Raw genomic sequence first — 16144 nt, 5'->3', positions numbered from 1 at the left:
TAATTAAAAATGGTCTACACATATAATTAATGCTATATTTGAGATATATTTTCATAGTGCAATGACATTATAATTATAGCTTGAATATATTTGGATGGCACAACTAGTTGTGCATACTACAAGTCCATGATGAAAACATATAATCAATATAAACTTTTGACAGCAATTCTGTAAAAATGAAATACATAACAAATAGTAGCATAAATACAATAAACGTATTAAGTAATTACTACATTTATTGTACTTATGCTACTATACATTAGAAACAAGAAAAGTAAAACAAATAAGTGAAAAGGTATTCTCTCCACAGATATCGGATGACGACCGCATGTCGTTGACGACAGCCGTGTCGGACGAGGAGGACCCAGGCGAGAGCGCCATGAACTCGCCGTACAAAGGCAAGCAGACCGGCGCCGCCGCGGCTTCCTTCAACTGCACTGGCGCCGTCAGGAAAGCCGGGTGAGTTATTGATTCATGGACTATAGCGACAACATATCGATGACGACAGTCGTATCGGACGTGTGGAGGCCCTGGGCGAGAGCGCTATGAACTCTTCCATGAGTTTGGTTATAGCATGGATTTTAGTGTAGATGACGCCAGCCTTGTCGGACGAGAAGCACCCAGGCGTGAGCGCTATGAACTCTTCCTAATAATAAGTCTTGTTATAAATTATAGTGACAACATACGTATCTCTGACGATAGCCGGATCAGGCGTAGAATTAAACACGAAAAAGTGAGAAGAAAAAAGGTCAGTTAGCTACCTTTCTTTCTTTACCAACGGTGTATAAAACATTTTTTTGCCACCATATAGTTTTGAATTAATTTGAAGTGTGATATTGAGTGTGGCAGTGTAATTGCAGGGTACTGTGAAAAAAGGAGCCAAGAAAATGAGTAGTATTTAATGAGATTTTTTGGGTTGGTTGTATTCATCGTTTGCCTACTTTTCCATAAAAACTTACTTTGCATTTATTTAATGTCAATGTCTTCATGAGGCGACCTAATATCTGCAATCCATCTCTACAAGATTCTAGATCTAAATATGTAGTGTATAGTTCTTTGCGAAGATTCTCTTCACCGGAAGCTAATATAATTACTCCATTTTGAGTCAAATCGGCATCCAGACTAGACATACATTACATAATTACGTTGCTAGAATTAATTATTCCGAGAACTGGAAACTATAGTATTATATATGTTATTACACATACTAGTTTAGTCTTGATTACTTCATAAAGGAGAATTCAATAAACGTAGACTAGCTCTTGCCTCCAATGGCACACCACTTCATTAACATTGCCAAGAAAGTCTTTGTGTGAGTTTCATCTGACCTACTGACCACAACCCTTAATAATGAAGAGTACGAATACCAACATTCGAAACTGTAATTAGATTATAAAGTTAAATAAATACCCAACATGGTTATTTGTTTTCTGTATATGTAAACTGGACATCTAAGTAACAAGATTTAAAAAAAAAAGAGTATATGAAATTAATCCTACAAGTTTTGAAGAAAATATATTATTGCGTCTAATAATCATAAGCAAATTCTAAGGTACCTACTTAGTATTATAATACTGATATAAAAGTATCTTATAACTTTTCCACTAGCTTAATTTATTTGGAACTAGTTTCTGAGTGAAAAATGATTTTCTTTCAAAGGAGAAAAACTCATTCATTGCGTCACCAAATGTGCCTTTTAAAAAAAATTGTCATCGTCTAATTAATATGATTGCGAAGTAATTCAAAGAAGAATGTAGGTAGATTTGTTTTTTGCTTGGTAGTAATCAATGTATATCGCTAACACAATGGATACCGCTCTGTAAAAATATCCCTGCGTTCTCAGACAAAATCTCATTGAACCTCTGTACACGTATGGTTGCACATTAACGCTTGTGTGAAGACAAACAAAGTCTAATAGAATGCTATCCGCGCTCCAGAGAAACAAAATGTAAAACAAGGACCGAACGAGAGAAAGCCGACATCTTACCTCCGACAAGTTTGAGTTGGAAAAGCCTACGGCGTCCTTTATGTTCCTTAGGGCTACAATTTCCTTCCATGAATCCCAAATGACCGGAGGGAAATCTTAGCCATGACCCATTCAACGCCGCTGTAAAAACGTAAAGGACGATGTCTAAGTGCATGGAGTCCCTTCTAGGTGGAGGGTAGATGCCAATCTTAGTTCTTTAGTGTTTGGTTGAGTTTAAATAATGAAACTGGAGAAATGGAAAAAGATTTTACAAATGAATTGGTCACATAAATTTCGCCTTCTCCAGATAATTAATTTTCTAAAACATTAAACATTTTATACGAGTCAGCGCACCGGTAACGCCGGTAACTGTTAGATCAGCTCTTAACTTTTATTCAATCATGCTTAATTTACTGGACTTTTATTCCGGCTTGTATTTATAGACGGCAATAATTTTTGTATAAAGTGATTAATGAATTTCCCTCTCGCTACGTTTCGCGCTGCGTAAATACCTACTGATTTCTTATGAATTATAACCGACTACGCCAACCAATATATCACAGTTGTCTTCTACAATAATTTCATAAAATATATATTTTTTTTATACTGTTTTCAATCCTAACACAAAATTTTCATTCGCTACAACTAAATAAACCAAATTTATAGCAGTACAGTACAGTGCAGTTCATAGCAGTGCAGGAAAGCTTTTGTGTAAAAAGATCGCTTTACATTTTTATTCTAAGAAGTTGAAAACCTCGGAGACTAAAAAGGAAAGATCGTTAAAATTCATAATCGCTTAATTTTATCTTAAACCCAACTAGAAGTTCTTTTAAAATATCATTCGCATATTTTACTCTGTAGTAAACAGTCTGTGAAATAGTTTGTTTACCAAACACCATGGAATTAGTAGATACTCCGTACATCTAGTACCTACTAATTCCATGCCAAACACACAGATTTAAGAACATTACTTATATCTGTGACCAAACCATAGATTTAATAAGTACTTTGTATAACAGAGTACCCACTAATTACTAATTCCATGGACCAAACAATTAGTGACGTTGAATACTGAAGACGTTTGAAGAACGATTGAAGAAGAATATACGATTGAAGATTTTAGAAAATGTTGGACTACCGAGATGAATTTTCAATAATCGTGTACAATCGTGGAACTACTTGTTGTATGTATGAAAGCGAGAGATCTTCGCACTTCTTTATCACAAGTCAACAAAAAGGAAAAAAAGTGGATAAATACTTGTTTTTATGTCTGTGATAAATATTTTTGAAACCTTCGTGTTCAAGTACTTTACAAATAAAAATTAGGTCTGTTATTAAAATGATTCCTCTTTGTAAGAAAAAAACTGTCAAATTAAATGACAAGTTTAATGACACAAAAATTTTCAAAACCTTTATAAAAATTGCCGTAGTAGTTTTAATTTTAGAAAATTTAGAAAAACTAGTTATAACCACTGAAGCATGTCATATAAAAATATTTAAAACACAGAATGTTTGAAAAATTAAAATGCCTCCTAGCAGTGCTTCGTCTTCTTCCATTTTCCTAGTGAAAACAGATATCAAAATATCGAAGGAAAAACGGCTGAAGCAATATCCTTCCCCTGTGAATGTTATTGTTTGGGCGATGGAAATCCTCGGCAAGAGATCTAAGGGAGTACCGTTGTCAAAAATTCGATCACTAATAAAAAAACACTTCGTTTTGCCGTGCAAGAAAATTGATGTTGATAAAAAAATTGAGATGACTGTTATGTTTGCAGTATATTTCGGTATTCTGGAACAAGCGAACGGTTTATTTTATCTGAAAAATACGGTGCCTTCTGTTATAAACTGTATGAAAGAGTGTAAGTGAAAAATGTTAAGTGATGTGTTCTGGTTTGTAAGCATAGATGTTGTGCCATTACATATAATAAACATATTGTACTTTCATATGATTTTTATTGCACTACTCTTAACTTTATTTTTTCAGTATGCTATTAGTATTTTAAGTAATAATTCAATGTAATAAGATTGATTGCTTATTGCAAAAATAAAATGATATTCCAGCGAGATTGGCATTTCTTAATACTGATTAGAATTATACTGCAATTGTTTCAAGAAAAAAATAATTATATTCAAATACGAGTAGGGTTATATTTAAAATATTTTGGGCAGCTTCATAAATATTTAAACTTCTTACTTGCATAAACTAACAACTTATTGTGGGAGTGCTCTCTCTCTCTATCAATACAAAGAGATTTATTAGGGACATAAAATTCCCGCGTACTTTTGTCTTGCCCGAAGTAGGTCGTGTAATACAAGCTACATCAGGCAAAATAATTATAGTGTAAAGTTCCTGGTACCACATTGCCTCAAAATGATGCATATTGTTATGTGGTTGTAATTTGTTGCCTTTCGAAAAATCAGCGAAATCATAGGAAAATGTGTTACATTTAGATTCTTGAGTGTGAAGAAATGGCTGCTGAGGAAGAAGCATCAGATCGAGCTGGCCCGCAAGCGCGGCTGGAAGGGCTACTGGGTCTGCCTGAAGGGCACCACTCTGCTGTTCTACCCGTGTGACTCCCGCGAGGGCCGCTCTGTTGAGGCTGCGCCGAAGCACCTTATCATTGTAGACGGCGCCATCATGCAACCCATACCTGAACACCCCAAGAGGGATTACATATTCTGTCTCAGCACTGCTTTCGGAGATGCATACCTATTTCAAGCGCCGTGTCAGGTAAGTAATTTGATTTTTTATCTATTTTACTTTGACTGAATAAACCGAAACTTCATTGCGCTCACACTTGTGCTCACTATAAAAAATGTCTTCATTTTTACAGTATATAAGCACTAAGATAAGAAACTGAAAAATACAATTTTATTACCACGTATTCAATGCAGATGAAATAGCGGTAAAAGCTAGTTAGTAGTTTATATACATTTATTTTTTCTCAAATTTAAATTATCTTTTGAGGCTGTTCCAAGTTTATTATCAAAACAAAACAAGTAAACGGACAATAATGAAATTTCGTTCAAATTTAGTACTTCACATCATTCTTTATGCGTTGAAACAGATAATATATTCGAGAATATTTCAACGTAGGTGGAACTAGAGAATTGGGTAAATAGCATCCACAGCGCGTGTGCCGCAGCGTTCGCGCGACACCGCGGCAAGACTGGCACGCTGCATCTACTTCAGGAAGAGATTTACCGCCTAGAAAAAGCTATTGAATCGGTAAGTACTATTGTGTTGACATCGTATCGTGCTCCTCACAAACCATTTATTTCCCTTTATAGAATCTATAGAATCTGGCGGCGTTAGTTCAACAAAGAAGGTGCAATTTAATCTACTTTACTGAAGCTTAATTAAAAGATTATCGCATAAAATTTTCTCGTCGCATTTATGTATTTTGCTGTAGCGGATTTATTTTTGCTTTCAAAGTAAATCTCAGTACTTTTAAAATAACAGAAATAGGTAAGTTGCAAGTGGAGTGGAGCTCTCTCGCTGAAATATTATGCCCGCTCGACCTAACTGCGCATCGCATCGACTTGAACTAACAGCGGCATTGTTTGCCTGGCACGAATCTCTAACTACCTTCGTAAACCGATCTTTTGCCAGGGGTGAACTTTGCTCCCCCGTTACAGGGATCAATTTCAAGCAAGCGTCTATATTCTCAATGAAAACCTTTAAATGCAAAATGTTTTGAACCGAACAACTATTCACATTAGATTCCATATCGCAAGACAGCTTCGATATGAACATGTTTGAGCTGAAACTATCTTTTGCACAGTTCCTCTTTAAAATTCTAGCCGTAGATGCGTTCATTTAAATAAAATTTGCAAGAGCCGCGTAAAATAAGGTTCTGCTTCATCAAAATGGGTACACAATTTTGCATAATACGTACACAGGACATCGTAAGGAATTGTACGATACTCGAAAATATTTTAGCCATTTTTCCTTCAGTTTGGTTGGGAAAAAATCTTAATATTAAAAAAAATATATTATACACCATAGCACATACGTTATACTCCGTATATTTTGATTTCGTGAATAACTTTTGTACAAAGATTAAATATTTTTTTCATACAAATTTAATATAATAATATTTGAAAAATTACCGACCTTCCTAGTGAATGGAAAGTTTTATTCATTATTTGTTTTTGCTTCAATAAACCTTTCATAATGTAAGCACACAGTATATATACTCGTAAAATAAACTATTCAATTTTTGATATTTTTATTTAGTTTCAATTAATTTAATTTATGTATAAAACTAATGATAATAAATGTCGCTAACAGACTGGTTTTATTCCCAAAATGTATGTTTACAGGTTTTATACCATACACATATATTTTTTTACTTTTTACTATAAATATATACATAATACAAAATAGTATCTTACATTGCACACAAGAGATGGCGTTACAAAAATTATAAATCTAATTGAGGTTAAATGTTACAAAACCGCAACTCAAAACATTTTTTAATACATAATTACAAATTATTAAATAACGTCAACACAATGAAGACGAAAATTAATATAATTACTTACATAGTTATCTGTAGTTAGAACAATTGGTAGTAGGTTGAACGGTTGCGGCAGAGCTTTCCTTGTGTAAATCGTGCCAATTTCTGACCCGCACGGACCGACCGCAACACGCATCAAAGCCTTTGTGTCTGCCTTACAAAGTGACGAAGGTACAGAGAGCATGTAATTATTATAAGAAATAGTTTATATTTATTCTCAGTGGCGATTGTGGTATTTTCCATTCTAAGTACTTTGACAGCATATGAAATTGTTTGACACCGTTTTTATATTAAAATGGTGTCAAACAATTTCATATGCTTATTAATTAATTTCATATTCTATTATATAATAGAAGAAAGATCTCTTACGTCACCAAATATTTTGAAATGTTGTAGACGCAGGTTTCAATTTTTGCTAATTATCTATAGACATGGTTGGACATATATAATATTACATGACTGTGCTTCCGTACTTACCATGTTTTGGTGTCGCTCTCTGCCCTCACTTGGATATCTACTACTATTTACTACATATGAACATACCATTCGAGTTCATTTTCAAAACCTTTGCTACTCATTAACTATTGTAGGAATGATTCTGAATACATTCTCGTACCATCTCTGTAATATTAAGAAGGGAATAATTTGCAAACGTATTGTTTTTCACGTAATAACTAACAATGAAACTTTACGCTAATCAATATTAATACTTACATAATAAAGAACTGCAGTATCACATAAACTTATATTTATAACTTTGTAACGAAGAAGCGCTTAATTGTTTTGAAAAGTTTCTCCAAAAGTAATTAAACCCTAAATGGGTACAAATAAATCTGGTCTGAACACAGAGATTAAGTAATTACTGCATAAGGCGTTATTAAATTATAAGTTGTAAACTAAACTAAACAAAATCCGGGCAACACAATTTAGGCTGCGGCTTATTTGGACCAGTTTCCGATGAGAGATATTCTAAATAGGAATCGTAATTAAGGATGGGACACGCGCTTGTGGGACAATGTATTTTATCTGTGTGATAGTTATCGCAGCCAGGTGGCGCACGCGCTTATTAATATTCATAGGGCATGTCATCCCGGTAGCGTGCCCACACGGTCCACGATATTACAAAGTAGCATTATGCATAATGGAGAACTGATAATGTGAATCGCACTGGCTAGTTTGGGTGAAACTATGGCATGACTGAAAATTTGTACACAATGGAGAGAGCTCCATTATTTTTACTCAGTCCATTTTAAAGTGTAACTTTCAAACATCTGATCAAATATTACTGTATTTTATTGTTAAACAAATATTGATTTTAATTTTTAAATGTACGAATATTATATTAATCAAAACGGGATAACGTATGTATTCTATCTAGGATCACAAATTGAAGCAGATGGCGGACTTGCAACAGTCCGTAGTTTCTGACCCTGAGACGCGGGCGCAGCTCGCAGTTCAGATGCTTCAGTGGGAGGAGAACCTGGAACGTCTCCACTGCGAACAGTTCCGTCTTCGGTGCTACATGGCGAGCTTGCAATCCGGCGAACTGCCTAACCCCAAGGTAAATCCCAACACAACATATCTGTTAGCAACTTTTCCCATCAAGCCATAAATTGAAAACTCTAGCCCTATTCCTACATTATATCCGATGCAGCGAAATTTCCGCTTTATGCATGTGAGAGTTGAAAATATAGTTTTATTAGCTAGCAGAATATTAAACCTTATATAACAAAACCGTATACAAAATTGTTAGCAATTTATTTTGTTATGATCTCGCGTACTAACTTTTTAACATATTATTCGCATCTTTCTGAAACGACCGTATTTTCATCAAACTTTATAAAGTTTTATAAAATTGGATATATCGATGCCGCAACATCTCGTACAATAGCGGTAACACAATTTATCATTCGATAATAAGACGGTGAAGACGCGTTGAATTGTCAAATGATTTTATGGAGCTGACGGCTAAAGGAAATTTGTAGGCACCGCTATCAAATTGACAGATCCGCTGACCGGGAGCGAGGGGTAGAATCTGTTACTCCGACCCATGTCAGGGCGTTTCGTAAATGACTTCCAACCATAAATATATTTAAAAAAAATCTTTTCAATTTTGTCAAAAATGGTTCTAGATTTGGTAGTGAAGAATTCATTAAATAATTATATCGTCATCCAATTTATGAGCGAGGCTCTCGGAGGAGTCTCGTGATAGCTTTACTTCACGTCTTGATTAGACAAGATGCTCTTTGTACTTTCTGTAATGTAATGTAACTCTGTCTGAGTCTTCCTGGACCCCTTCTTATTAACATCTTTTCTTCTATGATATATTTAAAGACATAACAAGGTCCTAACTTTTTAAATTCTATTTTCAATATTTTTAAGAATGTTTCTTGTCTTTTTTGTTATATATTATTTTTTCCAGTTAATCTTTTTTTTTGTCGTGTAGTCATTGCTGACGCACGTTTCTCGTGGCACCAAGAGCACGCTGAACAAGCTCGGCGTGTTCACCGTGTCTTCATTCCACGCCTTCATATGCGCGCGGTCGCCGTCTCTGCTGAACAACTTACTTGCCGGCCGCGGGGCTACCAAACGCCGAGCTCCCAACCTTTCGCGATCCAACTCTGGATCCAGTCGTCGCTCCATGCAGGTAAGTTATTTCAATTTCCTCAAATATAAAAATATGATAGTACATTATGACCCAAGATCACGTAAAATATCTTCCACATATTCACATTACCTCATGGTTCACGTTACCCTATTTCCGTAATCTCATTTAGCTCGGGACATAACCGTTACCTTCCTCTGGAAATTGTAACCCGACAGAGAGGACATATTTTTTCCAGTTTGTGTCATACGCGTCAATCTTGATCGGATTGTTCCGTTGCGATATGGTCGTGTTCAATCGCCAGAGCTCGGCGGAATACGGATCACGTAATCGTAACACAGCAGAAACTAATAATAATTTATGTTTGATCCCGGACAAATGTTACATTCCATCCTATATTATATATATAGGAGACGGGATAGCTTGATGTGAATTATTTCCGAATTGTTTGTGCCAAAATACATCACATAACATGGCAAAAATATGAGGCTGTTAGATTTTGTTGTTTTTTCTGAGTCTTAACGTGCGTTGGGAGCATATTCTTTATGAAGGATGAAATAACCTGAACTGACTAAGCGTTCCACGGCTAGCTAAAATGCAACTTAACATTGAAAGAGTCTATTACACTAAGTCGATTTTACCTTGTCATTACTCATTCTATATTGAAAACTGAGTATATTGCATGCTGAGAAGAGTGTTGTGTGGGTAACGGACTTATTAAACTTAGGGCAATTTCAATCAAATAAACCAGTAGTAAATAAAATTTTCTAAGAACAATTATGTAGGTTACTGACATTTATAATAAAGAAGAATAATATTATATTCATAAATATAATAATAGAATGTAAAAAAATAAATAATCAAAGACCAATACTACTATGTTTTCTTACACTTAAAAATATATGTAAGTAACATAAATGAAAGTAAAAACATTCTTCCTCCTTCATTATTCAAGTTAGCCGATAAACTTGACCGATGTACCAATATCGATGGCTATGTTGTTTTTCTTATATTTTGGCGGATTTTTATTGGCATTAGATTTAAATAAATTGGGTTGTATACAATTTGTACACAGAAAGCGAATGGAAAGCAATTCAATGCGATTATGTTAAAATATGCATTAAAATAAAATCTCAGATACCGCAACGTTGTAAATTGTAAATTTTTCAGGGTTCCGTAGTCCTAAAAACAAACCCGTATATTTTTGCTATGTCCGTCTTCATGTATAACGAAGTGGGTTAGTACTCATATATAACGAAATTAGATGGAAACCATCACACCTAAGTTGGCTTTATAAGTTGTAATAGTTGACCAACCGTATTTTACTACAAAACTACGAACAACTGGTGACATAGTACGAAAGTCTCGGTCAGTGAATCCGACTTGACTTCTTTGATTGTTGTAGTAAACTACAGAACCCTACACTGTGAGGCGAGGACACGAACTTGGGTGGTTATTTATTGTAGAGCAAATTCGTGCGGAATATAAATGAGTTTAATTATAGCACTTAATTATTTTTTTATGAATGGTGCATTTAACTGGAATTGTAACTAGCTTATTTTTTCCCCGTCATTAATATTTGTAGTACAAATATAAAAAATACTGTGCATTAAAAATAAATTTCTGTCGTTCAAAACATTACTAGGAATATAACAGAATTAGAATGTTAATGTATTGGACAGTCAAAAATATAGTATATAATATAAATTAAAATCTGTATATATATTTTGTAATGTTTCGTTCAAGCTTCGCTGTAGCCAATCGATAGACACACGCAGTCGCTCTATAAATAGCATTTACCTCTGATTACTACGATAATTATTACATTTCGTAATTACATTTGCCGAATGAGTTTCTCTGAAATCTGAAATGTATTAATGGATATTTGTACAGTTACATATATTGCATGTAATGATCTTTATGAAAAGAACTGGTTTTAATTAAATGTTTTTAAATAACATTAACGATTTACACTCTTACCCCATGTGAAATCTTTTTGTTTACGAAAAATATAAATAAATATAATAGGAAAAATAAAAAATTGCACTCCAGCTACAGTGCTACGAACGGCTACGAGCCTCTACACCACCGCTACAACGTAGCTACGGCGACTATGACGTAGCTACTCTCAAAAATAGATATTATAATTTCAAAATCTTGAAACAAATATTTAATTACTTTGTTGTTTAGTTAAATCTTATTTCTCATGTTTTATTGTTAACAAAATATATTCCACAAATTATATTATATTCCATATATAAATTCCAGTTAGTAATAACATAACTTATCATCCACACATATCTAGTATTACAAGCATATGGCATATAAACTCGATAACTTTAATCAAACTTAAGCTAACAAAGTTTAATTGTTATCAACGGGTGTATAATCTATCGAAATCAATAAGAGTTCATTAACTTTCATGCCAATTAAGGTACAACATAATGCGATCACTATTATAAGACTCTTTTCTACTCCATTCTATCCGCTTTATGAACTTTATTTAATTATAGTAGAAATAGTATATATAGTATAGTAAACATAATATTTGTGTCTAATGAGCTACAAATGATGCGCAGAATTATTTTATACCACTCAATTTAATTAATACATCACGACATTCTCACTCATATAGCCTAGATTCAATTGAGTACTATGCGTGCCAATAGTTTATCTGCTAAGGATGCAGGAGACCGTATAATAAAATAAACTAAAAATAATGTCTTTCATTAAATTACCCGTCTTATTTTTCTAGCCATAGGGTACACAGGTTTATTTAAAAAAGGAAGGGGAGTTCATTGCTAAGCAGTGAAATAGGCTAAACAATAGTGCTTTTTTATATTGCTTAGTAAGCAAATAATAGCGGCCCTGAATAAATCTTTACACGTCTTGTACACGGCCTTAACCGACTAAATTGAATTTTGAAAATTTAAATTACTTTGAATCAGATGTCCCGCGACGACGGCGAGGCCGCGGTCCGGGTGTCGCTCCCTGAAGGCACCACAGCCACCGTGGGCGTCCGAGAGGGCATGTCCGTGGAAGAGTTCCTCGCCGCGGCCTGCGCACGCCGCTCGCTCAACGCGCTCGAGCACTTCGTCAGGGTGAAAAAGCGCCGAGACATGGAAGACCACAACTACTTCGTGCCGCACCGTAGTGATCTTATTGAAACTTATGTATGTATTATATTATGATTATATTTTTCTTAGGACAGCGATGAAATTGTCTCAATGCTGAAACTCCCGCTTGGAGTTCGAGACGGCATGTCTGAGGAAGAGTTGCTTCTGGAAGGAAAGTAAAATAAAAACAAGTTGAGCTACTATCTGACGTTAAGACGTTACCCTGACTAATTAAATAATCGCCAACTTCGGCGACTCTGAACTATATTTATAAAAAAAAAAACAGTTGTAACGATAAGCTAAGAAAAGAAAGAATAAAAATTTCTCAAAGTTTAGTTTTAACAATTTTTCATTTGAAATCGAACGTAACTTTTGTAATCTAAGTGGTTTTCAAGACTACATTTCAACCTTACAACAATCACCATTTAACTCTTGTTTCTTTCTAGATAAAACAATCAACTAGACTGATTTAACAGCATTGTCATTGCTCTGAAAACAAGGCGAGCAATTAAGTTAATTACACTCCGCCGTAGACGATGTAGTCCCGTCGGAGCGATTTATTTGAGAAAAAACTTACACAATTTACATTTTCATGAGACTTGAAGGCAGAGGCCAACCTGATTCTTTACTCTATTTTTTACTAAATTAGAATATCTTTGTAAAACTTTAGCAAGATTTTTTAATTCAATTATCCGGCGCACGAATTACCGAAGTAAAAATAAAATATAAATGTTTTGTTACGGATATTCAGTGAGTAGGGTTTGACAGCGCGCCGCCTCTCTTGCGTCATTGATTGTGTTCGACATACTATACTGCACAGGGTTATCAGAAGTACTGTCAATGATTAAATTTAGCAGCCACGTTGACAGGTCGTCAACATACAGATTTTTAATCAATAAGCTTAAAGAATTTTAACGCATTGACTATTTGCGAGTTGATAACAGTTTTTTTATACGGATTTGTGTTTTTTCTTGTGAACCGCTTATCTTACAACATGATACAAAGGTTCTTTTCAGTTCCGTTGTTTCATTCCAAATCCATCCTAATTATTTTTTATCCTTTGGGTTTTGCACTGATTAAGATCTGACAGGATTAGGCGTGTTCCCTTCTAAATCATGCTAAAAACCCCAACAGTTACGGTCCCTTACGTTCTAAACGTGCTCAGTGTTGGTCATGATATTTGATTTATTACTTTGTAAGATTATTCACCTCAAAACATACTTCTACCTATCTACTTACCCTTCCTAAAATTTAGTCTCGTCTCCTTAGGATTGAGTTGTTTAAAAGTAGGTAAAATATAAAAATTCATATTTTTTCGTTTTAAAAATATTTTTTTTATTTCGTAGTATCAGTATAATTAATTACAATAAATTTATGTTTTTATGTGTAAAATATAGATTCACAGTAAAATTTGTATGTCGTCAATGTATCTGTTTTGAACAACGGAATTAATACAGATATACACCGTTATATAAGTACCTCAGTATCTTAAAAATAGAACCAAGGAAATATCAGCGGAGCAACCGTCATTTGTTTCCGAAGTCGTAAACTTGAGAGAAAGGTACACATTTCCATAGCCGGCGAGTGTCTTCATGTACGATTCCATGGGCACACGTTACGAGGACTTAAACTCGCAAGCGCCGGCGTAATCCCTATCATCAATTTCCAGCCAGTCTTCTCGCCATGTGGACAAAGCGTCACTTTATCTCCTCGGAATAATCATGCATGACTATATATCTTACATTACCGTACCCATGTCATCGAGTCCCAGCCTATAAAGCTGCGGCCAATATTTATTGCGCGATCGATGACACGAAATCAAATATTTGTGTGTGAATTACATAATACACCTTGGTTATGTGGAACGTTCTTATAAGTAGTTCGATAGTCAACCTTTTTTGATGGCATGCAAAAGGCAGCCTAAAAAGAACACATAGTGATAATTTTCACATATTATTAGTTTAATTGTAGTCCTATTATTAGGTTTAACTCTCTTTAGCAAACTCCAAGTCTAGTTATTCGTTGCAGGATTTATAGTATAAATTTCAATTTTGCATCGATTTTATGGCGGAAGCCAAGCGCGACATCACGCGTCCGCGATGAACCGACTCGACTGCGTTTCAAGCTGTAATCTATGCGCAAAATCTGAATTTTAACCATAAATACGAAGAGGCTTCAATTTCCTTCAACATATTTACTAAATGCGCTGCGCTCCCACAAAACCATGTTGGTTTTAATTCTTCATTATACTTCATAAGATACATATGTACCGCTGTATTTAGATAAAAATAAATAAATAAAACGTCTATGTTATGCTTCCAAAGTTCAAGATTATTAATCGTATTCAAATCTTTCTATAGCTGCACACTCACGAAGTCGTCGAAGTTTGCGCAAAAATACTTTACCAAGTGGAATTACAAAGGACCACTCTAGAGCAAATGTGGGGATTCAGCGTGGAAGCCGAACTCATAGAGAATGCTGAGCGACAGGACGAACTGTGCTGTTATGTCAGTCGCGTGGAGGACAAGAGCGTCGCCATGCAAAATGGTAATTTATTATGTAAATCAGTGTCCATTTTACCATATCATATTACCAAGTAACTATGTTACTTAGAAATGTTAATGTGTACATAACTTACTTTGACGAAAATTAATGTCACCCCAGAATTTTACGCCGCCATTTTTTTAGATATCATTTATCATTCTATTTATAATTCCTCCGTATCGTACTCGTATATAAGCCAAATGTGTATGTACTGTTTGAACACTGTTTCATCACATTGTAACTCACTTCGTTGGAATGTTCAAAGAGCCACTTCATCCAGTACACAGCGAGGCACATTTCCAAATGAGCGATTGCCTAGCTCGCTAACTTTGACAAATGAATTGCCAAATCGACTGACTGCACTTGCAAACAGAACTACAGGAAACTAGACTTTTAACTAAATCAACGCTTCTAAAGCAACTCACCTTTCCTTTGTATCAGCAATAAGATCCTCATTTTACAATCATTAACTTATCACTTTATCTGTGAAATTACTAAAGTGCAGAACCAGCACAAAATTGTTTTTGTGTTCTACCTAGTTATTAAAGTCAAATAGATTACTAAAGACAATTTTTTTTCTGAAAAGTGTAGTCCGTAAAAGATTTAGAGTATCGTTATGCTACAGTAGTCTTCTTAAAAAAGTAAGTTTAATTTATAACGACAACAACCCTATATTTATCTTCCCGTCTGTAATAAATTCTTACGTAAACACTGCGACTTCACCATTGTTCTTTTTTTATTAAGCTTCTTTTTTTATTAAAAAAGGTAGAAATACAGTATGGATTTGTTGTCTGTGCCAGGAATAATCAAAGGGGACGAGATAATGGTGATCAACGGAGCGATAGTATCTGACCTAGATATGATGTACTTGGAGAGCGTGCTGCAAGAAGAACTCTCGCTCGTCATGATGATGAGGTATTTCAAATGATTTCTTTCTCTTTTCGTTTGGTTTTTTGTTGCTTCCATTTAAAATGTTTTTATTCCAGTTTCGGCAGACTTAATGGGTAGCTGCATTATCATACATATATCTATCTAGGTACAAAATGCGAAAGGATTTGAAGATGATTTAAATTGTTCTTTCATATAGAACTACTAAAGATAGATTCTACTAAAGAGATTTGAAAGTATCCGGAGTACTACTTGCAAATACAATACATCAATAAGAATTCAATATGATTATTTATGACAATTTAAGTCGTAATATCAAGAAATTGTTATGAACAAAAAAAATATATTCAACTATACTTTCTATAATAACTTAGTTAATTATGTTTGGCGTTTTTATATCTATGTTAATGCGAAGTAGAATCGTCGATCGTAGCCAAGCTGGTGTTGATTAATCAAACGACTCGCGCTGGCGCATTCGTTACCATCGAATTAGAATAAATCG

At 34.5% G+C, this 16144-nt stretch overlaps 1 protein-coding gene across 23 annotated transcripts in view; it reads left to right on the top strand.

The window, feature by feature from the left end:
* Positions 1–16144, top strand: part of sif (still life) — a 99011-nt gene that overhangs the window by 58755 nt on the left and 24112 nt on the right. For all 23 annotated transcript variants that reach the window (XM_053746431.2, XM_053746430.2, XM_064436014.1 and 20 more), the window contains 8 exons: positions 311–459; positions 4418–4697; positions 5064–5195; positions 7868–8050; positions 8936–9136; positions 12043–12267; positions 14571–14757; positions 15555–15669. In XM_053746431.2, the coding sequence (XP_053602406.1) occupies positions 311–459; positions 4418–4697; positions 5064–5195; positions 7868–8050; positions 8936–9136; positions 12043–12267; positions 14571–14757; positions 15555–15669 (1472 nt within the window). The remainder of the gene's footprint in view (positions 1–310; positions 460–4417; positions 4698–5063; positions 5196–7867; positions 8051–8935; positions 9137–12042; positions 12268–14570; positions 14758–15554; positions 15670–16144) is intronic.

This window comes from Plodia interpunctella, chromosome 6 (genome assembly GCF_027563975.2).
Source record: "Plodia interpunctella isolate USDA-ARS_2022_Savannah chromosome 6, ilPloInte3.2, whole genome shotgun sequence".
Classification (NCBI taxonomy): Eukaryota; Metazoa; Arthropoda; class Insecta; order Lepidoptera; family Pyralidae; genus Plodia; species Plodia interpunctella.
Note: the sequence above shows the minus strand (reverse complement) of the source record. Positions and strands in the feature narration are given on the sequence as shown.